Source organism: Oncorhynchus clarkii, chromosome 29 (genome assembly GCF_045791955.1).
Source record: "Oncorhynchus clarkii lewisi isolate Uvic-CL-2024 chromosome 29, UVic_Ocla_1.0, whole genome shotgun sequence".
In the NCBI taxonomy this organism is placed as follows: Eukaryota; Metazoa; Chordata; class Actinopteri; order Salmoniformes; family Salmonidae; genus Oncorhynchus; species Oncorhynchus clarkii.
Genome location: NC_092175.1, coordinates 18,757,414 through 18,783,285, shown reverse-complemented (window position 1 = coordinate 18,783,285; position 25,872 = coordinate 18,757,414). Strand labels below are relative to the sequence as shown.

Sequence of the window (25,872 nt, the reverse complement as noted above, 5' to 3'; positions counted from 1 at the left end):
GTGTTCGATGTGAGAAGGGAGTGCCTCCCTCAACATGTTTTCCGGTTCAAATCACGAGTCCAAAACCAGATGAAGATATATCAATGGCAGCCATTGCAAGTGTACACATTAGTTTAACAGTCAAATTGGCAGGTAAAGAGGTTCCAAAACCCTTCAATGGATTATATGTCTATGGCCACAACAAGCCGTTCTATATTTGGCCCGCATGCTGCCCAAATTGTGGCCCTGCCGACTAGGAATCTGCTTGTTTTATACCACAGCTATGTTTTTTTTAAACTATTGATAATCTGTGGGGGAAAAAATATGCTCTCTGGTGTATTTTGAACATTGTGAGCAGGCTCCTGTGGTTGGTTGCAGTAAAATAATATATATTTTTACTATAGCTGTACTTTTTTTCAGACTACGGCTCCCTACAAAATCCTGCATTAATCCGGTCCATAAACGGGTGCCCCGCGGCTCAGCATAATTGAATCCACCACTCTGTGGCATCGTGAAAGCGCCACCAGCTGGTAAATATTTAACATAACAGGCAAGACCACAATTTCGGAGAAGTTGTTTACGCATTTTACGCACAAAAATTACATACCCTACAGTTCAGTCGTGAAAAGAAACCTTTGTCATAATTTACACCCGTTGACAATTGTCCTGAATTATTTTACGGAACCGCCTTTCGAGATTGTGCAAGTTGTTTTTCTTGTTCATCTGTAAGTAGTCTATGACCTCTTCAATGTCCGCTCTCACAGACGCACATGTGGTGGCTATGGGACATGTAAGGCCCATCCATTGATTTAGGACCCTATTTCTATTTATATTTTCCTCGCAGTATGGATTGAAGAGTTCAATGAAGTGGAATACTCACTTTCACCTATTCAATGTTAGGTTATAAGGAAGGGAAGAGTCCATATTTTTGAACCCCCAGTCTCACCTACTAGAGTGGACATAGCCGGCACACTGAAGTGCACTCACAACTGCAAGACAAACATTTAGCAGGAAGTGTATACCATGTGTATTTTGTTCATACAACTTGAAATGGTTTCCATGTTTTTCTATGTTGGTTGGTTGAGGGATTATGTTATTGAAAGTAACATATGGTTTTGACTTTTTTCCCTTCACCAAACAAATCACAGCAGCTGTGGTAAGTCTATGTCTAGGTTACTCAAATTACGGTAGATGGAATACATTCTCCTCTCATGGCACTCAGCCCTATTATCTAAAAGATAGGGTCTAAAGATGTATTCCTTTACAAATCTGCCCCCACTGTTCAGAGTCATTATCTCATTGGCTCTAGAGAGTGTTTGGCATGTGAGCCCCTGACTCAACTCATTCTCTGAAGTCTGTCAAGTGAGACTCCCTACCCTTGTCACAATGTTTGTAATAATGGTCGGACCAAGGCGCAGCGAATGTAGAGTTCCACATGCTTTATTAATAGTGAAACTTAACAAAACAATAAACAAACCGTGACTACAGAGGTGCAAAGTGCTCCAAACAATATCCCATAACACACAGGTGGAAAAAATGCTACTTAAATATTATCCCCCACTAGAGACAACGATAGCCAGCTGCCTCTAATTGGGAATCATACCAATACACCAACATAGAAAATACAAACTAGAACCCCACATAGAAAATATAAACTAGACTAAACCCCTAGTCATGCCCTGACCTACTCTACCATAGAAAATAAAGGCTTTCTATGGTCAGGACGTGACAACCCTCCATGCACATGCTCTTATAAATAGACAGTCTCTCTCTCTAACAAAGTTTGGAATTTAAAGCTTGAAATTCTTCTCAAAATGTGGTCTTCCATGTTGATCCTGTGATTATGCTACCTGGTCTCATGCTTTTTTAGGTTTTCACTTGAATGTGGGGGAAACGGGGACTTACCCTTTCACGGGGTGCTTTGAAAGCCTACATTTAAAACTTTTGGTCAGTATGGTACTAATAAGCAGTATCACTTTTAATTGGTCAATTTCTCAGTCACTCCAGGGATGCCCCCACCCCTCCTGGCCTGATTGTTGACTGGGCCCAGGGGGAATGACCTGTACTGCAAACCTCCAACACTCAGTTTTCTGAAAGACTGACAGACCGATTCCGAAAATGGCGTCCTTCAGAATTCTGTCAAAATCAGAGCAATTTCATAGAAATATATCTTCAGTGAGAAGACAAAAAGGAGTACTGTCTATGCAGTATGGCAAGGTAGGAACAACTTTATAATTTTACCACAAATTGTGTTATGTGTATAATAAACCTGAACATTAGGTAAAATGTTGTTTATTAATCCAGTATATCAAGCTAGTATTGTATTGCTCCATATACAATAACGATTGTGTGTTAAATTGTGACTATTGATACTGTTTAATGGTATGGAACTGTTAGGAACCTCAAATGTTGTATTCTTGTTACATATGGAAAGATTTCGGACCCCTTCCCTTTTTCCACATTTGGTTACCTTACAGCCTTATTCTAAAATTGATTAAATATTGTTTTCCCCGTCATCAATCTACACACAATACCCCATAATGACAAAGTGAAAACAGGTTTTTAGAAATTGTTGCACATTAGATTTTTTTCCCAGCTAGCGACTGGAACGAGCTGCAACAAACACTCAAACTGGACAGTTATCTCAATCTCTACATTCAAAGACTCAATCATGGACACTCTTACTGACCGTTGTGGCTGCTTTGTGTGATGTATTGTCTCTACCTTATTGCCCTTTGTGCTGTTGGCTGTGTCCAATAATGTTTGTACCATGTGTTGTGCTGCTACCATGTTGTGTTGCTACCATGTTGTTATGTTGTGTTGCTGCCTTGCTATGTTGTTGTCTTAGTTCTCTCTTCATGTAGTGCTGTGTGGTCTCGTTGTTATGTGTGTTTTGTCCTATATTTATTTTTATTTTTAATCCCAGGCCCCAGTCCCTGCAGGAGGCATTTGCCTTTTGGTAGGCCTTCATTGTAAATAACAATGTGTTCTTAACAGCCTTTTCTAGTTCAATAAAGGTTAAATATTAAATAAAAAAATACAATTGGAAAGGCACACACCTGTCTATATAAGGTCCCACAGTTGACAGTGTATGTCGGAGGAAAAACCAAGCCATGAGGTCAAAGGAATTGTCCGTAGAGCTCCGAGACAGAATTGTGTCGAGGCACAGATCTGGGGAAGGGTACCAAAACATTTATGCAGCATTGAAGGTCCCCAAGAACACAGTGGCCTACATCATTCTTAATGGAAGAAGTTTGGAACCACCAATACTCTTCCTAGAGCTGGCTGCCCGGCCAACTTGAGCAATCGGGAGAAGGGCCTTGATCAGGGAGGTGACCAAGAATCCGATGGTCACTCTGACAGAGCTCCAGAGTTCCTCTGTGGAGATGGGAGAACCTTCCAGAAGGACAACCATTTCTCCAGCACTCCATCAATCAGGCCTTTATGGTAGAGTGGCCAGACAAAAAACATTTCTCAGTAAAAAGCTCATGACAGCCCGCTTGGAGTTTGCCTAAAGGCACCTATAGGACTTTAATCCATTTTAGAAAAAGGCTGTAACGTAAAAAGTCAAGGGGTCTGAATACTTTCCGAATGCACTGTATGTGGGAGTGTTTTATTTATCTTTTTTTCTTTCTTTACTTTACTTACCTACACACACACACCTTTTTTTTCGCACTATTGGTTAGAGCCTGTAAGTAAGCATTTCACTGTAAGGTCTACACCTGTTGTATTCTCCGCACGTGACAAATAAACTTGATTTGAGTGCTATAATACTGTGGATGGGTCACTCAGAGTTCTTATGGATGAGAACTGTCTAAGTGGAGAGCATTATAATAAATCAAGTAGGAAACCTACAAGATTTTTTACAAGTTTTTATTCTAGAATGAATCCTAGTCCATGAGAGAAACCAGGCACAGTGCTACATGAATCACTTTGAATTAATCATTTTTGACACAACTCTAACATACCTTTCTCCCCTGACAAAATGGAAGCACGAAATAACAACATGCAAATTTGTATCAATTTCATTGAGGGGGATTGAACTAACTCTATTGATTCACTGGTAAAAATCCAGGTTTACTGTGATGTCCTTGTCCAAATTGTCATGTGGCTATTTCAGTGTGTTCCTCACCCTCGAGTGTGTGGCTGTTGCTTCTCCACCTCCTGCCCCAGGGATGCCCGCTTCTTTACCGACCCCACAGAGGCAGTGAAAGACATCCCAGATGACTCCACTCTACTAGTCGGAGGTAGCATACTGTACCTACTCTCAGGCCTTTTTCATCACATAGTTATGCTTTAGTCAAATTCAAACATTTTGCGTTTCAAACCTCATAAATACCTTCTGCTTCTGGGAAAACAATATGTCATATTTGTTTAAGCGCTAATCATTAACATTCCATGTTTGCGCTTGTACATTAGTTTGGGTAATGTATAGGATAATTCAGAGTTTAATGTTTTCTTCCTAATGTTTTCCAGGGTTTGGTTTGTGTGGAATACCCGAGAATCTGATTGGGAGTTTATTGAAGACTGGAGTGAAAGGTATCACAGCAGTCAGCAACAACGCTGGGTAATTAGGCTACTACAAAATGAGTGTGTGTGCGAGTGCCTTTGAGTATATTTGTTTTTGTGCATGTGTCTAAGCAAGATAGAAATGTGTTTGTGTAATTCTCGTGTGGATAAATCTCTCGTGTGTGTGTGTGTGTGCAGTGTGGATAATTTTGGTCTTGGTCTGCTGCTGAGGACCAAGCAGATCAAGCGGATGATTTCCTCCTACGTTGGGGAGAATGCAGAGTTTGAGAGACAGTACCTTTCAGGGGAACTGGAGGTGGAGCTAACGCCTCAGGTTAGACTAATGACTGTGTGTCACTCTAAAGTATTTTCTCCATCTGGTTTGTAATGAAAAATGGATTTGCCTGTCATTCTCGCTATAACAAGTTTGTTCTAACATTTTTGTATCTTGTTATAGCCTACGTGTTAGATCGTGTTATGACTTTCTTATACCATACATCTACTGAAGGGTACCCTGGCAGAGAGGGTACGTGCCGGCGGTGCTGGGGTCCCTGCCTTCTTCACGCCCACTGGGTATGGCACACTGATCCAGGAGGGAGGCTCACCCATCAAATACAACACAGACGGCAGTGTGGCCATCGCTAGCAAGAAGAGAGAGGTATGCAAAAACACACACATATATTCATATTGAACCTTTATTTACCCAGAATAATAGTTTTTTTTTTCTTCCAAAAAAGACCCGGTAATATTAGAGAGAGAGAGGTGGACACTATGGGGTCAGCTCAGCTTTTACTCCTGACCCTGACACATGTGATGTCATTATCTCACAGGTGAGGGAGTTCAATGGCATCCACTATGTCATGGAGAGAGCCATCACAGGGGACTTTGCTTTGATCAAGGCCTGGAAAGCTGATCGAGCCGGTAACATTGTGTTCAGGTGGGGTTGGCTGATTTCTTTTCAACAACAATCATAAGAACGTGTTATATTCAAACTCCACAAGAGGTCAGCATTTCCTAGCATGATGTTGCGCCACTGCTAGTGCTAACATTCAAAATCAATTACAACGGACAACGACTGTCACTGTGAATGATTATATAGTTAATGCACTGACTCTACTTAGCATATCAGCATACAATAAACAGTTCATGATACTGTCTTTGTCTTTCTATAGAAAAACAGCACGGAACTTCAACCAGCCCATGTGTAAAGCAGCTAAAGTCACTGTAGTGGAGGTTAGCATGTCAATGAACCAGTTTCAATTAACAGTTTGTTCAACTATAATGTGTGGCCTAAGAGTTTACTGAACCTTACCCCAGACTTTTAAACCCTAACTGGGTCTTCGGTTACTACTGTCTTAGGTAGAAGAGATTGTAGATGTGGGGACCTTTGCTCCAGAAGATATCCATGTCCCCAGCATCTATGTTGACAGGATTGTGAAGGGGGCAGTCTATGAGAAGAGGATAGAGGTAAGCCTGCCTGTCTGTGTCTGTCAGTCTGTTGGTGGCAGGTAACGTGGAATCGGTTGTTTTCTCTGTACTATTGATTGGCAATAATCCCTGTTCACTGTGCAGAAGAGAACGGTCCAGAAAGGCTCTATGGAGACACTCAAACCCAAGCGGAAGGCAGACCTGCTCCGAGAGAGGATCATCAGGAGGGCAGCACTGGAGTTCCAGGATGGGATGTATGGTATCCTTTACACAGGATCAGGGCCGGAGGGAACAGTGTGGATTGATATTGAAACGTGAGGTACATATAGGGCTATGGCAGTCACAAAATTTCCTCAGACGGTAATTGTCAAGCAAATAAATGGTCGGTCTCACGGTAATTGACAGTTAATTAACAAACACATTTAGCATCTCCTGGCTTGCACATCTAACCTACAAGCCACTGATGCAGACCTTTGGAACATCTACATTTGGAAAAAGTCTAATAAATCCATGTAATATAGCCTAAACCTTCACAATAAATCCATTATTTATTTTAGACAGTTCTAAAGAAACATGATATGAAGAAAATGTGGTCTTTTTCAGAAGAACAGAATAGCATACTCTGAGTTGTCCTTATGTTAGGTCCTGATCTGGCTATTCCATATGGCTGTGGGCTACGCTAGTTCATTTAGCAGACAAGATTGGCTTAGAATTCCATGGCATTATTTTATAGTATGAAGAATACAATTGAACATAGCTGGATTACATTGAAAGGATATTTTCTCCAAACAATTCCCAGGGAGTGTGCACATGCGGCTTATTCTGTGTTGAGCGGTTAACAAAGAAATAGCTATCTATATGCTTAATTTAGAAAGACATGAGTTCATGACCTCTGCTCTGTTTATTTGCGCAGGCTGTTCACACTTCAGTCTCTCATTCACAATTTGACGATGCCTTGAATTTCCCGGCGTCATCCCCTTTGTGGCCGTAATGCATCCTAAAAAAATCCATGCCTTTTGTGGCCAGTGGCCGTTGTGCCCTTCTCCCTGAGTGCTGCGTGCTCTTCTCCCTGAGTGCTGCATGCTCCGAAGCACCTCTCACTCACATGGCTCTCCATCACTGATCGGGTCTTTCATACAGGCTACAAGTGAAGACAGACACATCGGGGACGCAACTGTGCACGTCCTTATCCAATTCTGAGATTCATATTGGAATAACTGTCCACATTTACTTTTCGGCAGCCAACAAGATGGGTAGGCCTAACTAACAGCAAAAGCACTAGCCTATGTCAATTGACTATCCCCCATAGTACAAATGTTGACCTATTCTGTGTGAGAAATAAATATTCCAAAGATAGTCTGGAACAGTTGTAAAATGCGATAGATCCTAAATTAATTCAACCACTAGCATCAAAAAAGACCAGAGATTTCTGTTGGCTTGGCAATCGAACACCGATTTGTTCCTCAGGGGTTTGCATACTTCTCGAAATTACATGTTCAAAAGATCCTGCATTGGCCGGGAATCGAACCCGGGCCTCCCGCGTGGCAGGCGAGAATTCTACCACTGAACAACCAATGCCTTGGAATACTGAGATAAGGCTGGAAATCGTATCATAAAGCTTTATCTCCAAGCATATTTTTCACTTTGTGGGCTCAGCTACATTGTTCACACTAAAAAAAACAGTCCTTTCTCCCCGTTGGGGAATTGAACCCCGGTCTCCCACGTGACAGGCGGGGATACTCACCACTATACTAATGAGGAGCTGGTGTGTTGGACCTTTGAAAAAACGTGGAGCAAAGTACTAGGCAGTTAGCAAGTATGGTAGTCTACTAATGAGGATTTAATAATATGTAGACGTGGTGGATGTGATTGGTTATTAATAGGTCCCTTGACTACAGCATCTTCAGCAAACCTTGGTATTGGGATCCCCATGCTGGCCAGCAACTTCATCAACTCTGACATCACTGTGCACCTACAGAGTGAGAATGGACTTCTGGGCCTGGTGAGCCATATTAAACTGTTAGATTTACAGATACAAGTAGAAAGTGCATTCAGGAAAGTGGGCACCCTCTCTTTGACAAAGCCCTGTGTGTGTGTCTGTGTCATTTTGTTTGTGAATTATAAAAAGGGTCCTTATCCCACCGAAAGTGAGGTAGACCCAGACCTTATCAATGCAGGTACGTATAGCAAGCACATACGTCAACACTACACCTACAAAGTTGTAGAAAATCTTTGGTTGGACATGCTATCCTCAAATCAAAGCTTTCTTGGAACATCTTTCCTGGCCTTTACCCTCCTACTCAGTCTCTGTTTGTGTTATTTAGGTAAAGAGGTTGTAACTGTGGTTCCTGGAGCCGCGTTTTTCTCCAGTGATGAATCATTTGCTATGATCAGGGGGTGAGTGCTCAAACCACCTACTGTACTCCCCGATCTTTAGCTCCACTAACCTTAGTATCACTTTTTCCTTTGGAGTAGCTGAAGGTAACATGAACCACCTCTACTTTCAGTGGCCACATTGACCTGACCATGTTGGGGGCCATGCAGGTGTCTAAGTATGGGGACCTGGCCAACTGGATGATCCCGGTATGATCATGTCTCTCACCCTGGCCGATCGTAGGAATACGTGTAAATAATGTTTAAACATGTGTATGCCCTCTTCATTGACCTCCAAAGGGAAAGATGGTGAAAGGAATGGGAGGGGCTATGGACCTAGTGGCAAGTGCAGGAACCAAAGTGGTGGTGACCATGGAGCATTCTGCTAAGGTACAAAATGACACTACCTCTGGTGCTTCATACATTTGGTTTTAGACCTTACTACACTATAGGAGTGTACCCTATAGTAAACCTTTTCTCCTTACAAACTTAAGGGGGACAAACACAAAATCCTGGAGAGTTGTACTCTCCCACTGACCGGGAAGCAGTGTGTGGATAGGATCATCACTGAAAAGGTGAGCTTTTTAAATAAAGTTAGGCTTGTCAGCTGCAGGCAGTGTCAATCTCCTCTCCCTGTATACAGTGGCTTACACTCCTCACCCCCCCCCAGGCAGTTTTTGATGTTGACAAGGCCAGCGGCCTCACTCTCATAGAGATCTGGGAGGGGCTTACTCCTGATGACATCAGAGCTTGCACTGGCACAGACTTTGCTGTGAGTTTGACAAACCCATCATAGCTCAGATGAATCATGGAATAACTACTGACTCATTAACTCAACACTGAATGTTCTGTGCTTCCATTATAATGACTCAACTCTGATCACTGTTTGTGTTTCTTGATAGGTGTCCCCAAATCTAAGACCAATGCAGCAGATCTGAACCCAGTGACTCCAAACCTTTCTGCAGTGCACAGAATCCTTCTTTTAACATTCCACGTGACCATAGTGCTACAAATGCATGTACACAACAACTCTGGGAGAGAGGTATAAATAGACCTGCAGACTTGAAGGTATTGACAGTTAAGAGTCAGTCGGCTACAACGTGCCTGTGACTTACAATAGAATCAGCTTGCTGAAGTCTAGGTCTAAAATGCAATGACTGGTCATTCCAAGCTGTATGTGGTATGATCCATGGCAGATTGTTTTACTCTTAAAATGGCATAACTACATTTGTTTGAGTTTCATAATTTTACAGAGACACTCAAGTGCTAAGTGTTTTTTTTGGTTCAGGATGGGATGATATCAAATCAAATTGATTTGTCACATACACATGGTTAGCAGATGTTAATGTGAGCGTAGCGAAATGCTTGTGCTTCTAGTTCTGACAATGCAGTAATAGCCAACGAGTAATCTAACAATTCCAAAACTACTACCTTATACACACACACAAGTGTAAAGGGATAAAGAATATGTACATAAAGATATGAATGAGTGATGGTACAGAACGGCATAGGCAAGATGCAGTAGATGGTATCGAGTACAGTATATGAGATGAGTAATGTAGGGTATGTAAACAAAGTGGCATAGTTTAAAGTGGCTACAGCAGCAGATGGCACAGGGATGTATTGTCTGCATGATAACATACATTATATACACTTGAGAGCATCTGGGGTAGTCAAACTCATACAATGTGTCTAACTTGGGTAAATTCAGCATTGTGACCTTTGCACTAATGGTACGGCGTAGAGAGGCTCAACCAGGAAAAACAATTGTTACGCAACCTGTTCCCTACTCAGAAAAGGGGCGTGGTGATTTGCTCCTGGGTTCTGTTGGATTGTAAGGCCGGTAGGTAGGATGTGATGGTCTAGGAGGAAGAGAGAAAATACACTGCTCAAAAAAATAAAGGGAACACTTAAACAACACAATGTAACTCCAAGTCAATCACACTTCTGTGAAATCAAACTGTCCACTTAGGAATCAACACTGATTGACAATACATTTCACATGCCATTGTCTATTTAATTTGCACAACAGGTGGAAATTATAGGCATTTAGCAAGACACCCTCAATAAAGGAGTGGTTCTGCAGGTTGGACCACTTCTCAGTTCCTATGCTTCCTGGCTGATGTTTTGGTCACTTTTGAATGCTGGCGGTGCTTTCACTCTAGTGGTAGTATGAGACGGAGTCTACAACCCACACAACTGGCTCAGGTAGTGCAGCTCATACAGGATGGCACATCAATGCGAGATGTGGCAAGAAGGTTTGCTGTGTCTGTCAGCGTAGTGTCCAGAGGAGCATGAAGGCGCTACCAGGAGACAGGCCAGTACATCAGGAGATGTGGAGGAGGCCGTAGGAGGGCAACAACCCAGCAGCAGGACCGCTACCTCCACCTTTGTGCAAGTAGGAGCAGGAGGAGCCCTGCCAGAGCCCTGCAAAATGACCTCCAGCAAATGTGCATGTGTCTGCTCAAACGGTCAGAAACAGACTCCATGAGGGTGGTATGAGGGCCCGACGTCCACAGGTGGGGGTTGTGCTTACAGCCCAACACCGTGCAGGACGTTTGGCATTTGCCAGAGAACACCAAGATTGGCAAATTTGCCACTGGTGCCCTGTGCTCTTCACAGATGAAAGCAGGTTCACACTGAGCACGTGTGACAGTCTGGAGACGCCGTGGAGAACGTTCTGCTGCCTGCAACATCCTCCAGCATGACTGGTTTGGCGGTGGGTCAGTCATGGTGTGGGGTGGCATTTCTTTGGGGGGCCGCACAGCCCTCCATGTGCTCGCCAGAGGTAGCCTGACTGCCATTAGGTACCGAGATGAGATCCTCAGACCCCTTGTGAGACCATATGCTGGTGCGGTTGGCCCTGGGTTCCTCCTAATGCAAGACAATGCTAGACCTCATGTGGCTGGAGTGTGTCAGCAGTTCCTGCAAGAGGAAGGCATTGATGCTATGGACTGGCCCGCCCGTTCCCCAGACCTGAATCCAATTGAGCACATCATGTCTCGCTCCATCTGCGTTGCACCACAGACTGTCCAGCTTTAGTCCAGGTCTGGGAGGAGATCCCTCAGGAGACCATCCGCCAACTCATCAGGAGCATGCCCAGGCGTTGTAGGGAGGTCATACAGGCACGTGGAGGCCACACACACTACTGAGCCTCATTTTGACTTGTTTTAAGGACATTACATCAAAGTTGGATCAGCCTGCAATGTGGTTTTCCACTTTAATTTTTAGTGTGACTCCAAATCCAGACCTCCATGGGTTGATAAATTTGATTTCCATTGATAATTTGTGTGATTTTGTTGTCAGCACATTCAACTATGTAAAGAAAAAAGTATTTAATAAGAATATTTCATTCATTCAGATCTAGGATGTGTTATTTTAGTGTTCCCTTTATTTTTTTGAGCAGTGTACATGTCAGGGGCAAAGCAACATCAAAGTGCATGAACCAAGTAGTGCCAGGTAAATAAACAGGAAGTAAATATGTAATCAACTCAGAGCCGACTATCCTTTTGGGGGCTCCAAGCGAGATTTCGTTGCCCCCTTGCAGCAAAACATTAGTTTTAGTGGCCCCCCCTCTTAAAAGTGGGGATAATGTGTTTTAAAAATGAATTTCCTGCAATTCTACACCTTTCCCATGGGGCAGAGAAACCTCGCAATTTTATAACAAATGTTATGCTTTTTCCAGACATGATTTATGTGGTTAATAGAATATCTGAGTGAGAATGATTTTGTTAGTCCATAGGGAAAGTCAGGGCCCCTGAACACGTGCCCTGTGTGCCCAGTCGCTAGTCGGACATGATTACTTCAAGTTTAGATCAAAATTAAGTGGCTGCCAGTGACAAGAGTATAACTGCTGATGCACAACCAAATTGCGAAATTGAGGAGTGGGGCATATAAGCAGACAATGAAAGCTCTTACAATATTCGATGATTACATTTCTCTAAAACTACATGCGCACCACCAAGTCAGAATAGTAGGTGAAATTAAGAGGGGAAAATAGATCAAATTATCAGGGTGAGACATTGGCTACTAACATCTACACAGCATACACTTTGTATGACTTAGCTACAGTATACATATCTCCCTGGTAAATTGAATAATTTATACAGCAGCATACAATACAATTTTGCACTCACCTGGTTGTGCTGTGCTCACAGGAAGGTGGCACAGTGGTCCTTCGTGGACAAATTGTCAGTCTGGCATTCTCTGGATTTATGGTGCTTTCAAAACAACTGGTAACTCTGAAAAAAACAAGGTCGAATCATGATGTCATTAATCTTCAGCTCATAGCGCTAGATAGAGGCTGGATTTACAATTCCGAAATAGATGACCATTCAAAACGTATTTTCCCAGTCGGAGCTCGTTTATTCCCAACTTCCCAGTGGTCTTGAACTCACTGAGGTCAAGTTCTCGCAGTTCCGAGTTAAAATTGTTTTGAACGCGGCACAAATCATGCGTCATTGACAGCATGGCCAATGTTGAATTTTTACCATTTTAACGTCGCCTTAATCCCAAATTTGGGACCACACTGCCACTCCACTGAATAACAGGCTAGTGATTGCTTTGCTTGCAGTTAGCCACCGACACTGATTCCTTCCAAACCACTGTTGAATTTGCGATTTCCAACTTGTGTAATGTTTGCCCAATGGCTGATGAGCACTGATACATTTTAGCTTTAATTTCTCTTCATATGACAAGGATTAAAAAGGATTTGCCAGTAGATTGTTCGACTTGATTCATGACTGATAGCTAAGATTTTGAAAGTACAATGTTGACGTGATCAGTCCAAGCAAAGCTACTTTACATATGTGATTTGATGTCATTTTATCTGTGGCCAATGACCTTGAGCCTTCTTGGATTGGCACTTCTAAATGTAACTATGGCAGCACCCAAATGGGCTAGAATTTTCTAGCACCTGGACTTAATTTTCCTGATCACTTCCCCTCTATATAGCAACTCCAGACGTCGTGGGGGTTGGTTCCAGTACCTGTTGGACTGGGAGGGGTATGGTCTGGTGTTGGGTTCCAGTGGATGACATTCTTGAGCCCAACATCATCCGAGATTTCCTTCTGGACCGGCACGTTTCTCATCCATCGTCGTTCTGCTGCTGGAGCCTGGGGTACTGTCACGTCCGCTCCCGATCCCCCTCTTTGGCGCTCGACATCGCCGGTTTACTAACCGCCAGTCCTGGCAACCCATCCTTATGCACACCTGCACCTTATTAGGCACACCTGGACCTCCCCGATTACTTCCTCTTTATATAGCACTCTATTGTTATCTCCCACCAGGCAAATTTAGTTTGCTTCCATGCTTAGACGCCATTCTAGTTTTGTATAGTTCAATGTTCTTAGTCATTAAACTCTAACTGCACTTGCTTCCTGACTCCCTGCATCTACGTTTTAAAAAAAATTAACAGATTAACACAATTTGAAAGTGCCGAATCCTTCAGAAAGCCCAATAATATATATTTAGCAATAGCACTTCCATATAAACATTCTGCTAATATAACAAGGCACTTACTGATAGTTTCTTTCCTTCCCTTTTGTGTGTGAAACAATGCCATGAAAGGATATGCTGTGTTCAGGAGTGGAAAGGGTGTTTTATGGCAATGTGAGGTGTGAGAAAAAGGCTAAGGAGTGGTGATTTGGGATTGACAACAGATGTGGGAACACTTGTAGAGGGAAGGGGTGTGGCCTGGACCAATTAGTTAATCTGCAGAGGAGTGGTCTTCAACACACCACCAATACTTTTACTAGAAATTAATAAAAGCTAATGGCAAAATGGATATCAATATTCAAAATTTGTTTGTTGCGGGTATCAAGGAAATGTGGGGGAAATTGATTTTTCCAGTGTGGAAATTCCTGAACTCTGAGTGCTATTGAGTTCTCTCTCCTTACTGGCTATATGAGACGGGCCAGTTGAAAACACCTGTCTGTCTCTGTCATGTGCCTCATGAAGGTAAGGAGCTGACCTATACAGTAAACATTACTATATACTCTCAACAGCATACATTACTATCACTCTGACTGTGTTAATGTCATTATTTCTCCAAGTTGAACTTGGATGTGACTCTGTCCTGTCTGATTCAGTTACTCTTCTGTCTCCCTCACATTCAGTATGTACTGAGCAGTAGTGGTGCGTGGGTAAAATCACTGGAGAAGCCAAGCCAGAATAAAAGCTTTATTACACCCTATGTGTTGTGATAGTTACATTGTTTTACTCTATAACCTGTTAGTTCATATGCCTTGTGATCGTGATATATATAGAGAGATAGAGATATATATCTATCTATATCTATCTAATATATATAACTCAGCAAAAAATGAAACATCCCTTTTTCAGGACCCTGTCTTTCAAAGATATTTGGATTTTTACGAATTAACTACACAGATCTTCATTGTAAAGTGTTTAAACACTGTTTCCCATGCTTGTTCAATGAACCATAAACAATTCATCGTTAAGACACTAACAGCTTACAGAGGGAAAGCAATTAAGGTCACAGTTGTGAAAACTAAAGAGGCCTTTCTACTGACTCTGGAAAAACACCAAAAGAAAGATGCCCAAGGTCCCTGCTCATCTGCGTGAACATGCCTTAGGCATGCTGCAAGGAGGAATGAGGACTGCAGATGTGGCCAGGGCAATAAATTACAATGTCCGTACTGTGAGATGCCTAAGACAGCGCTACAAGGAGACAGTATGGACAGCTGATCGTCCTCGCAGCGGCAGACCACGTGTAACAACACCTGCACAGAATTGGTACATCCCAACATCACACCTGCGGGACAGGTACAGGATGGCAACAACAACTGCCCGAGTTACATCAGGAATGCACAATCCCTCCATCAGTGCTCAGACTGTCCGCAATAGGCTGAGAGAGGCTGGACTGAGGGCTTGTAGGCCTGTTGTAAGGCAGGTCCTCACCAGACATCACTGGCAACACGGTGGCCTATATGGGCACAAACCCATTGTCGCTGGACCAGACAGGACTGGAAAAAGAGCTCTTCACTGACGAGTCGCGGTTTTGTCTCACCAGGAGTGATGTTTGGGTTCGCATTTATCGTCGAAGGAATGAGCATTACACCGAGGCCTGTACTCAATGTGGAGGGTTTATCATGGTCTGAGGCAGTGTGTCACAGCATCAACGGACTGAGCTTGTCATTGCAGGCAATCTCAACGCTGTGCGTTACAGGGAAGACATCCTCCTCCCTCATGTGGTACCCTTCCTGCAGGCTCATCTTGACATGACCCTCCAGCATGGCAATGCCACCACCCATACTGCTTGTTCTGTGCGTGATTTCATGCAAGACAGGAATGTCAGTGTTCTGCCATGGCCAGTGAAGAGCCCGGATCTCAATCCCAATGAGCACGTTTGGATCTGTTAGATCGGAGGTTGAGGGCTAGGGCTATTCCCCCCAGAAATGCAGGTGCCTTGGTGGAAGTGTGGGGTAATATCTCACAGCAAGAACTGGCAAATCTGGTGCAGTCCATGAGGAGATGATGCACTGCAGTACTTAATGCAGCTGGTGGCCACACCAGATACTGACTGTTACTTTTGATTTTGACCCCCCCTTTGTTCAGGGACACATTATTCAATTTCTGTTAGTCGCATGTCTGTGGAACTTGTTCAGTTTATGTCTGTTGTTGAATCTTGTTATGTTCATACAAATATTTACACAAGTTTGCTGAAAATAAATGCAGTTGACAGTGAGAGGACACATCTTTTTTGCTGAGTTTATGCCAAAGGAATAAATTCAACCACACCTTCGTTTCATCACAAAACCGGAGAGAAACCTCTGCCTGGTGAAGTCAACTTTTGTTACATGTAACATGTTTGTGATTTGACCTACAGCATGGTCAAGAATGTTGAAGTTTCGGACTACAAAACATTTTAAATTATTTTGATATAATAATCAAAATGGATTAAGCGTTGCCCCTCAGTGTCATTCATAGTACCACTTTTTTTTGTTTTAATTTCTATTGAAATTCATTGTGGACCGCTCATTTATATATATTTTTTGCTGGGTTTATCTGTATTCTCAGTCATGGGAAATCCATAGACTAGGGCCTAAAAAATGTTTTTTTTAATTGACTGATTTTCCTTAAATTAACTGTAACTTAGTAAAATCTAACTGTAACTTAGTAAAATCTTTGAAATTATTGCATGTTGCGTTTTTGTAATTGTTCAGTGTATTTTTGATGAGTTAGAAATTATGCATATACAAATAATTTTCAACTTATTTCCTCTGATTTAGAAGGCATGACAGATCTAGTGCCAACGGTGTGTTAGGAAGAAGTTCCACTTGTTCGGGAAAGTGGTCAAAACTACGTGAAAAACTGGTGTATTCTCTCAAGAACTCCAGAGGAATGTCACCCTTAGTACACCAGTTACATATTTACAAGTGCTACAATGAATCAAATGTTATAGTAGAAAAGTTCAAGTCTGAATAGAAAGCTAGAAAGCTCCTGAATCGAATAGGTCTGGATTGTCAATAACTGACTCATCATATGTAATCACCTTTGTCAACCATGATCCTGTTTTCAGAGGACGGTAGCGTCCCACCTCGCCAACAGCCAGTGAAAGTGCAGGGCGCCAAATTCAAATCAACAAAAATCTCATAATTAAAATTCCTCAAGCACACAAGTATTTTACACCATTTTAAATATCAAATTCTCGCTTTACAGCGAAAGCACCACAAACGATTATGTTAGGTCACCACCAAGTCACAGAAAAACACAGCCATTTTTCCAGCCAAAGAGAGGAGTCACAAAAAGCACAAAGAGATTAAATTAATCACTAACCTTTGATGATCTTCATCAGATGACACTCATAGGACTTCATGTTACACAATACATGTATGTTTTGTTCGCTAAAGTGCATATTTATAATTTTACATTGGCGCGTTACGTTCAGTAGTTCTAAAACTTGCGGTGATTGTGCAGAGAGCCACATATATTTACAGAAATACTCATAAATGTTGATGAAAATACAAGTGTTATACATGGAATTAGAGATATACTCCTTAATGCAACTGCTGTGTCAGATTTCAAAGAAATGTTGCAGAAAAAGCAAACCATGCAATAATCTGAGTTCAGCGTTCAGACAACAAAGCAGCCAAAAAGATATCCGCCATGTTGTGTAGTCAACAGAAGTCAGAAATAGCATTATAAATATTCACTTACCTTTGATAATGTTCATCAGAATGCACTCCCAGGAATCCCAGTTCCACAATAAATGTTTGATTTCTTCGATAAAGTTCATAATTTATGTCCAAATAGCTTCTTTTGTTAGGGCGTTTGGTAAACAAATCCAAACGCGCGTTCAGGTCCAGTCGAACGTCGGACGAAAAGTTCAAAGAGTTATATTACAGGTCGTAGAAACTTGTCAAACTAAGTATAGAATCAATCTTTAGGATGTTTTTATCATAAATCTTCAATAATGTTCCAACTGGAGAATTCCATTCTCTATAGAAAAGCAATGGAACGAGAGCGAACTCTCTCGTGACCACGCCTCACGAGCCTGTGGCACTCTGCCAGACACCTGGCTCAATCCCCTCTCATTCTCTCCCCCTTCATAGTAGAAGCCTGAAACAAAGTTCTAAAGACTGTTGACATCTAGTGGAAGCCGTAGGAAGTGCAATATGACCCCATTTACACTGTATATTTGAATGGTAAAGAGTTGAAAAACTACAAACCTCAGATTTCCCACTTCTTGGTTGGATTTTTCTCAGGTTTTCGCCTGCCACATGAGTTCTGTTATACTCACAGACATCATTCAAACAGTTTTAGAAACTTCAGAGTTTTCTATCCAATACTACTAATAATATGCATATATTAGCATCTGAGACAGAGTAGCAGGCAGTTTACTCTGTGCACCTTATTCATCCAAGCTCCTCAATACTGCCCCCCTGTCACCAAGAAGTTAAGACCTATGTCATCGGTGAAGACACGTCCTCCATAGCTGGTCAGAGTGTCCTGGACCTGGAGGACCCAGAGGCCAATGGACAGACCAGTGGGTCTGCTCTGTCAAGTACTTCCCTTGGGTCATCAACATGAAGGTAGCATAATCAAATAACATTTTATTGGTCACATGCTCCGAATACAACAGGTACAATACAACAGGTACAATACAACAGGGACAATACAACCTTAGCATTTCACTAACTTACGAGCCCCTAACCATCAATGCAGTTTAAAAAAATACAGATAAGAGATAAAAGTAACAAGTAATTTAAAGAGTAGAAGTGAAATAACAATAGCGAGACCATATACAGGGGGGTACCGATACAGAGTCCCAGTGCGGGGGCACCGGTTATTTGAGGTAGTATGTACATGCAGGTGTTCAGGAGTCTTATGGCTTGGGGTAGAAGCTGTTTAGAAGCCTCTTGGACCGAGACTTGGCACTCCGGTACTGCTTGCCGTGCGGTAGCAGAGAGAACAGTCTATGACTAGGGTGGCTGGAATCTTTGACAATTTTTAGGTCCTTCCTCTGACACGGCCTGGTATAGAGGTCCTGGATCGCAGGAAGCTAGGCCCTAGTGATCTACTGGGCCGTTCGCACTACCCGCTGTAGTGCCTTGCGGTCGGAGGCCGAGCAGTTGCCATACCAGGCAGTGATGCAACCAGACGGTGCAGCTGTAGAACCTTTTGAGGATCTGAGGACCCATGCCAAATCTTTTCAGTCTCCTGAGGGGGAATAGGTTTTGTCGTGCCCTCTTCAATACTGTCTTGGTGCGCTTGGACCATGTTAGTTTGTTGGTGATGTGGACACCAAGGAACTGGAGGCTCTCAACCTGCTCCACTGCAGCCCCGTCGATGAGAACGGGGGAGTGCTCGGGCCTCTTTCCTGGAGTCCACAATAATCTCCTTTGTCTTGTTCACCTTGAGGGAGCTGTTGTTGTCCTGGCACCACACGTCCAGGTCTCTGACCTCCTCCCTATAAGCCGTCTCGTCGTTGCCGGTGATCAGGCCTACCACTGTTGTGTCATCGGAAACTTTAATGACGGTGTTGGAGTCGTGCCTGGCTGTGCAGTCATGAGTGAACAGGGAGTACAGGAGGGGACTGAGCACGCGCGCCTGAGGGCTTCTGTGTTGAAGATCAGTGTGGCGGATGTTGTTACCTACCCTTACCACCTGGGGGCGGCACGTCAGGAAGTCCAGGATCCAGTTAGAGAGGGAGGTGTTTAGTCCCAGGGACCTCAGCTTATTGATGAACTTTGAGGGCACTATGGTGTTGAACGCTGAGCTGTAGTCAATTAATAGCATTCTCAAATAGGTGTTTCTTTTGTCCAGGTGGGAAAGGGCAGTGTGGAGTGCAATAGAGATTGCATCATCTGTGGATCTGTTGGGGCAGTATGTAAATTGGAGTGCGTCTAGGGTTTCTGAGGTAATGGTGTTGATTTGAGCCATGACCAGCCTTTCAAAGCATTTCATGGCTACAGATGTGAGTGCTACGGGTCGGTAGACGTTTAGGCAGGTTACCTTAGTGTTCTTGGGCACAGGGACTATGGTTGTCTGCTAAAAATATGTTGGTATTACAGACTCAGACAGGGAGAGATTGAAAATGTCAGTGAAGACACTTTCCAGTTGGTTAGCGCAGGCTCGCAGTACACCTCCGTCTGATCCTGCAGCCTTGTGAATGTTAACCTGTTTGAAGGTCTTACTCACATCGGCTGCAGAGAGCGTGATCACACAGTCTTCCGGAACAGCTGGTGCTCTGATGCATGTTAGTGTTATTTGCCTCGAAGCGAGCATAGAAGTAGTTTAGCTCATCTGGTTGGCTCGTGTCACTGGGCAGCTCCCAGCTGTGCTTCCCTTTGTAGTCTGTAATGGTTTGCAAGTCCTGCCACATCCAACGAGCATCCATCTCCTATCATTCTAACCTTTTTTTGTCATTGTTAATATATATATATATATATCATCCTGCCAAAAGTTTGTTTATATATATATATATATATACATACCTGGCAGAGAAACATCCCTGCCACTGCCGCCCTGTCACAACAACGGGCAGCCCCTGCTAACAGTGTACATTTTATTATTATTGTACTTTTAAACCCCTTTTTGTTTTTATCCCCAATTTCGTGATATCCAATTGGTAGTTAGTCTTGACCCATCGCTGCAACTCCTGTACGGACTCTGGAGAGGCGAAGGTCGAGAGCCATGCGTCCTCCGAAAAACACAACCCCGCCAAGCCGCACTGCTTCTTGACACACTGCTCGCTTAACCCTGAAGCCAGCCCACCAATGTATCAAACACCGTACAGCTTGCGACCTGAAGTCAGCGTGCATGCGCCTGGCCGCCACAAAGAGTCGCTAGAGTGCGATGGGGCAAGGACATCCCAGCCGGCCAAACCCTCCCCTACCCCGGAAAACGCTGGGCCAATTGTGCGCCGTATCCCAGTCACGGCTGGTTGCAGCACTGCCCAGGATCGAACCCGGAACTGTAGTGACGCATCTAGCACTGCGATGCAATGCCTTAGACCGCTGCGCCACTCGGAAGGCCAGCACAGTCTAAATGTGTCTGCAGGTCTGGCACCTCAGGCCCTGGCTGTGAAAGTGGCACTCATTATAGAGCAGCCAGATTGCACACTTCATGTAATTTAGGGTTGTTTAATATTTTGTTCACTGGCACTATTGTTCCTATCGCCACTTGCATCTGACACTTGGCCAGCAGGATTTCAGATCAATGTATGTAGTTGTACAGTTATGCATAATAATTGTGATATTTTGGCTATTGGTTTTATAAGGGGTGATCCATGGGAGCTGTAGCTGCTGGTTGTCATGGGGATCCTGTTCTCAGGGTCAAATGTCAAGACGAGGGGGGGCCTCCCTTGTGTGGGCTGCCCACAGAACAAAGGTCCTGTTAAGTGCCAGACCTACAACATTTACAGTGAGGAAACTTGACCTAGCAGCTGTCATCGAATTTGATAAACTTATCAGTCATGTGAGGACTCGCTGTCACCCCCTGACCATAGAGAGCCTTTTTATTCTCTATTTTGGTTAGTTCGGGGTGTGACTAGGGTGGGTAATCTAGGTTGTTTATTTCTATGTTGGCCTGGTATGGTTCCCAATCAGAGGCAGCTGTTTAGAGTCGTCTCTGATTGGGGATCATATTTAGGCAGCCATTTCCCCACTGTTTTTTTGTGGGATCTTGTTTTTGTGTTGTTGCCTGGTGAGCACCCCAGAACGTCACGTTTAGTTTATTTTTTATTGTTTTGTTGTGCGGTTCACTTATAATAAAATATGTGGAACCCATATCGCACTGCGCTTTGATCTGAGAATGCTTACGACAATCGTGACACTCTCTTGAAGTGTAAGAGGAATGGGAGTTGGAGTAATACAGTGCTGAGGCATAAGACTCATAGACAACTGGATACTATTATGAATTGTGTGGTGACATTTCTGTAGCCAAGAGCCGCTGAGTCATCCCCCAAGTGTGTGCTTCACAGAGTGGAAGGCGAGAAGTCCAGTGGCTATATGACTCCGGCTGGTTCCCAGACTTGCCCTTTACAATATCAGCAGCAGACTCCATCACTACCATTTGACCAGCTCCCTCCGCTCAAGCCGTGAACTGACTAATTTATCTGCATGTCCAGCCATATTTATCCTGACAATGAAGTGTTTCACAGTTTTTCGTTCCAGGGCTACAAGCAGAATAGAAAACTATTTGACATATATAGTTGCATTCATTAGTTTTATTGACAAATGTCAATGGAAAAAATAAGGTCAGCCAAAGCAAAACCTGAAATGATTTTATATAAATGCTGTAAGTGCAGAAATTGTATGGTCACTGGGAAATTAATATCTAACTAGTCAGTGACAACTGTGGGGCGGTTGGAGTTTGACAGCAACTGAGTTTATTACAGTATTATAGACACTACGTTCTGGGATTTCCTATGATCTTGGGACAGCGGTCGGTTGTGAGTGAATGTATTAGAGTCCTCTGTTTTTATGTGTATGCAACATGGACTGACTGGATTAAATGTGTCTGATGTGAGCATGTATTTGATCCTTTAATAATGGAAGGTGATAACAAAGAAAAATGGTATTCTATGGACAGTACCTTCAGAAAGTATTCACACCCCTTGACTTTTTCCACATTTTGTGTTACAGCCTGAAATTTAAATGGAGTGTCAGTGTCACTGATCTTCACACAATACCCCATAATGTCAAAGTGGAATATTGTTTTTCGATTTTTTTTCAAATAACTATATATTTTTTTTTAAAGCTGAAATGTCTTGAGTCAATAAGAGTTTAACCCCTTTGTTATATCTATCCTAAATAGGTTCAGGAGTAAATGTTCACTTAACTAGTTAAGTCCTGTTTCTAGTCTATTAGTTACAATGTGTAATCATTGATGTCCTAGGACCAAGATTGGTAAACATTGTTGAATGGGGAATTGTAATACATACAGTTGACGTTGGAAGTTTACATGCACTTAGGTTGGAGTCATTAAACTCGTTTTTCAACCACTCCACAAATTTCTTGTTAAGTAACTATAGTTTTGGCAAGTCGGTTAGGACATCTACTTTGTGCATGACACAAGTCATTTTTCCAACAATTGTTTACAGACATTATTTCACTTATAATTCACTGTATCACAATTCTAGTGGGTCAGATGTTTACATACACTAAGTTGACTGTGCCTTTAAACAGCTTGGAAAATTCCAGAAAATGACATCATGGCTTTAGAAGCTTCTGATAGGCTAATTGACATCATTTGAGTCAATTGGAGGTGTACCTGTGGATGTATTTCAAAGCCTACCTTCAAACTCAGTGCCTCTTTGCTTGACATCATGGGAAAAGCAAAAGAAATCAGCCAAGACCTCAGAAAAAAAATTGTAGCCCTCAAGGCTGGTTCATCCTTGGGAGCCATTTCCAAATGCCTGAAGGTACCACATTCATCTGTACAAACAATAGTTCCCAAGTATAAACACCATGGGACCACGCAGCCGTCATACCGCTCAGGAAGGAGATGCGTTCTGATCCAAGAGATAAACGTACTTTGTTGCGAAAAGTGCAAATCAATCCCAGAACAACAGCAAAGGACCTTCTGAAGATGCTGGAAGAAACCGGTACAAAAGTATCTATGTCCACAGTAAAACGAGTCCTATATCGACATAACATGAAAGGCCGCTCAGCAAGGAAGAAGCCACTGCTCCAAAACCGCCATAAAAAAAGCCAGACTACAGTTTGCAACAGCACATGGGGACAAAGATCGTACTTTTTGTAGAAATGTCCTCTGGTCTGATGAAACAGAAATAGAACTGTTTGGCCATAATGACCATTGTTACGTTTGGAGGATAAAGGGGGAAGCTTGCAAGCCAAAGAACACCATCCCAAACGTGAAGCACAGGGGTGGCAGCATCATGTTATGGGGGTGCTTTGCTGCAGGAGGGACTGGTGCACTTCACAAAATGGCACCATGGGGACAAAGATCGTACTTTTTGTAGAAATGTCCTCTGGTCTGATGAAACAGAAATAGAACTGTTTGGCCATAATGACCATTGTTATGTTTGGAGGATAAAGGGGGGAGCTTGCAAGCCAAAGAACACCATCCCAAACGTGAAGCACAGGGGTGGCAGCATCATGTTATGGGGGTGCTTTGCTGCAGGAGGGACTGGTGCACTTCACAAAATGGCACCATGGGGAAGGACAATTATTTTGTGGATATATTGAAGCAACATCTCAAGACATCAGTTAGGAAGTTAAAGCTTGGTTGCAAATGACCCCAAGCATACTCCAAAGATGTGTGCAAAATGGCTTAAGGACAACAAATTCAAGGTATTGGAGTGGCCATCACAAAGCTCTGACCTCAATCCTATAGAACATTTGTGGACAGAACTGAAAAATCGTGTGCGAGCAAGGACGCCTACAAACCTGACTCCGTTACACCAGCTCTGTCAGGAGGAATGAGCCAAAATTCACCCAACTTATTGTGGGAAGCTTGTGGAAGGCTACCCGAAATGTTTGACCCAAGTTAAATGATTTATAGGCAATGCTACAAAATACACTCAATTAGTATGTAAACTTCTGACCCACTGGGAATGTGATGAATGAAATAAAAGCTGAAGTAAATCTCTCTACTATTATGCTGACATTTCACATTCTTAAAATGAAGTGGTGATCCTAACTGACCTAAGACGGGGAATTTTTTACTAGGATTAAATGTTAGCAATTGTGAAAAACTGAGATTAAATGTATTTGGCTAAGGTGTATGTAAACTTACGACTTCAACTGTACATGCAGATACAGCATCATTCAAAGACTGGAATGTGATACTCCTGGTATTGACTGAAAAATAAGCTCAAAGCTCAAAGACATTCATACCTGAACTGCACCTTTATTTGCCAAGGTAGAGTACATTATCAGTGAATATATTAAATGTACAGGCTACAATGTGCAGATCTCATGCATGGTAATAACTACATGTATATGCGACTTGCATCCTTTCACAAAGTTATATTATATTCTAGTCAATCCATAGGCTTCATTAATGTCATTCAGACTGTTTTGAAGTTGATACATCTGGCTATGAAAGCTGAGCTTCATTGCTAGGTTCTGAACTAATACGTATACCAAACGTTTGGGTCCATACACAGATCAGCTAGATAGATAGCTACACATCCATAGGCATACAGGCATTTTTATCCTGCACTGCACAATAAGCAAGAACATAGCAAGCTACGTTATTTCATCTATCTGCATTGCATGGCAAATATCAGCAAGGCAAGCTTACAAGATTGTACATTCAATTTGCAGTAAATGCTTTAGCTAGCTAGATTCTATACATCCAATGTCACAAGATGAAGCCTTGTTTGCTGGTTGTTTCAGGATTCCCTAAAACAACACCCGTAAAGCTAGCCAGCTAGCTAATGTTAGCAAGTCAGCTAGCCTGCTAAATCACGATTTTCGTCAATTTAACTTCATGATAAAAAAAAAAATGCATAATCGTTTGTCTCTACATTAACACATTCCTGTCAACTGTACATTTCTCATATGATTCATTATGACATTATAATCACTTACATTTGCTTCCATCCTAGTATTTTTGTCAGCCATCTTTGATGAAGAAAGTCTCCAGCCTTGGGTCGCATAGGGTCAAATTTCTCATGGGAACCACTCGATGTGATTGGTCATCGCCCAGCGGTCGCCGCTTGTGATTTGCATAAAGTTGGGAAAGGTGTATATTTTTCACCGCACCGCCCACAGCTCCCCTCTTCTCATTGCTTCCCATTCATTGCAATGGAAGGCAAGCAGTGTTTCACCGCACCGCATCCTGTGCTCGTGTATCATGCCCATTTTACGGAGATTCTGGCGCGGTCCCTGAGGCAGGGCTTTCCACCACCATCTACAAAACACAAAATAATGGAATTTCTCATTGAAGAATGGTGTCCCTCCAATAGAGTTCCAGAACCTATGTTAATGCACATTGAAGCTGTTCTGGTGACCCGACACTCTATTGGTAACGATGTATGCTGAGAGTCAGGAAGCAAGTTCAGGGAGTGAATACATTTAATAAATAAATAAATGAACAAAACAAGAACCACAAACAGCGCACCGACATGAAACAGCAACAATGACG

At 42.8% G+C, this 25,872-nt stretch overlaps 1 protein-coding gene and 1 non-coding gene across 4 annotated transcripts; one reads left to right on the top strand and one right to left on the bottom strand.

Annotated features, from left to right (window-relative positions):
• Positions 1 to 66: 66 nt before the first annotated feature.
• LOC139388480 (succinyl-CoA:3-ketoacid coenzyme A transferase 1, mitochondrial-like) lies at positions 67 to 14,480 on the top strand. 3 transcript variants are annotated; one of them, XM_071135168.1, is made up of 19 exons: positions 67 to 132; positions 400 to 509; positions 1,978 to 2,196; positions 4,100 to 4,226; positions 4,456 to 4,546; positions 4,687 to 4,822; positions 4,997 to 5,146; positions 5,319 to 5,425; positions 5,661 to 5,721; positions 5,848 to 5,955; positions 6,061 to 6,175; positions 7,824 to 7,918; positions 8,045 to 8,093; positions 8,241 to 8,313; positions 8,424 to 8,499; positions 8,590 to 8,679; positions 8,784 to 8,864; positions 8,960 to 9,061; positions 9,192 to 14,480. In XM_071135168.1, the coding sequence occupies exons 3-19, from the start codon at positions 2,098 to 2,100 to the stop codon at positions 9,225 to 9,227; spliced, it is 1,596 nt and encodes a 531-aa protein (XP_070991269.1). In that variant the 5' UTR covers positions 67 to 132; positions 400 to 509; positions 1,978 to 2,097; the 3' UTR covers positions 9,228 to 14,480. The 3 variants fall into 3 exon arrangements, with proteins under 3 accessions (XP_070991269.1, XP_070991268.1, XP_070991270.1); XM_071135167.1 differs by having other exon boundaries at positions 8,000 to 8,093; positions 9,192 to 11,772; XM_071135169.1 differs by lacking the exons at positions 8,045 to 8,093; positions 8,241 to 8,313; positions 8,424 to 8,499 and having other exon boundaries at positions 9,192 to 10,207.
• On the bottom strand, positions 7,424 to 7,494 carry trnag-gcc (transfer RNA glycine (anticodon GCC)). Its single transcript has one exon. It is a non-coding gene; the product is annotated as a tRNA-Gly (tRNA).
• Positions 14,481 to 25,872: the final 11,392 nt, after the last annotated feature.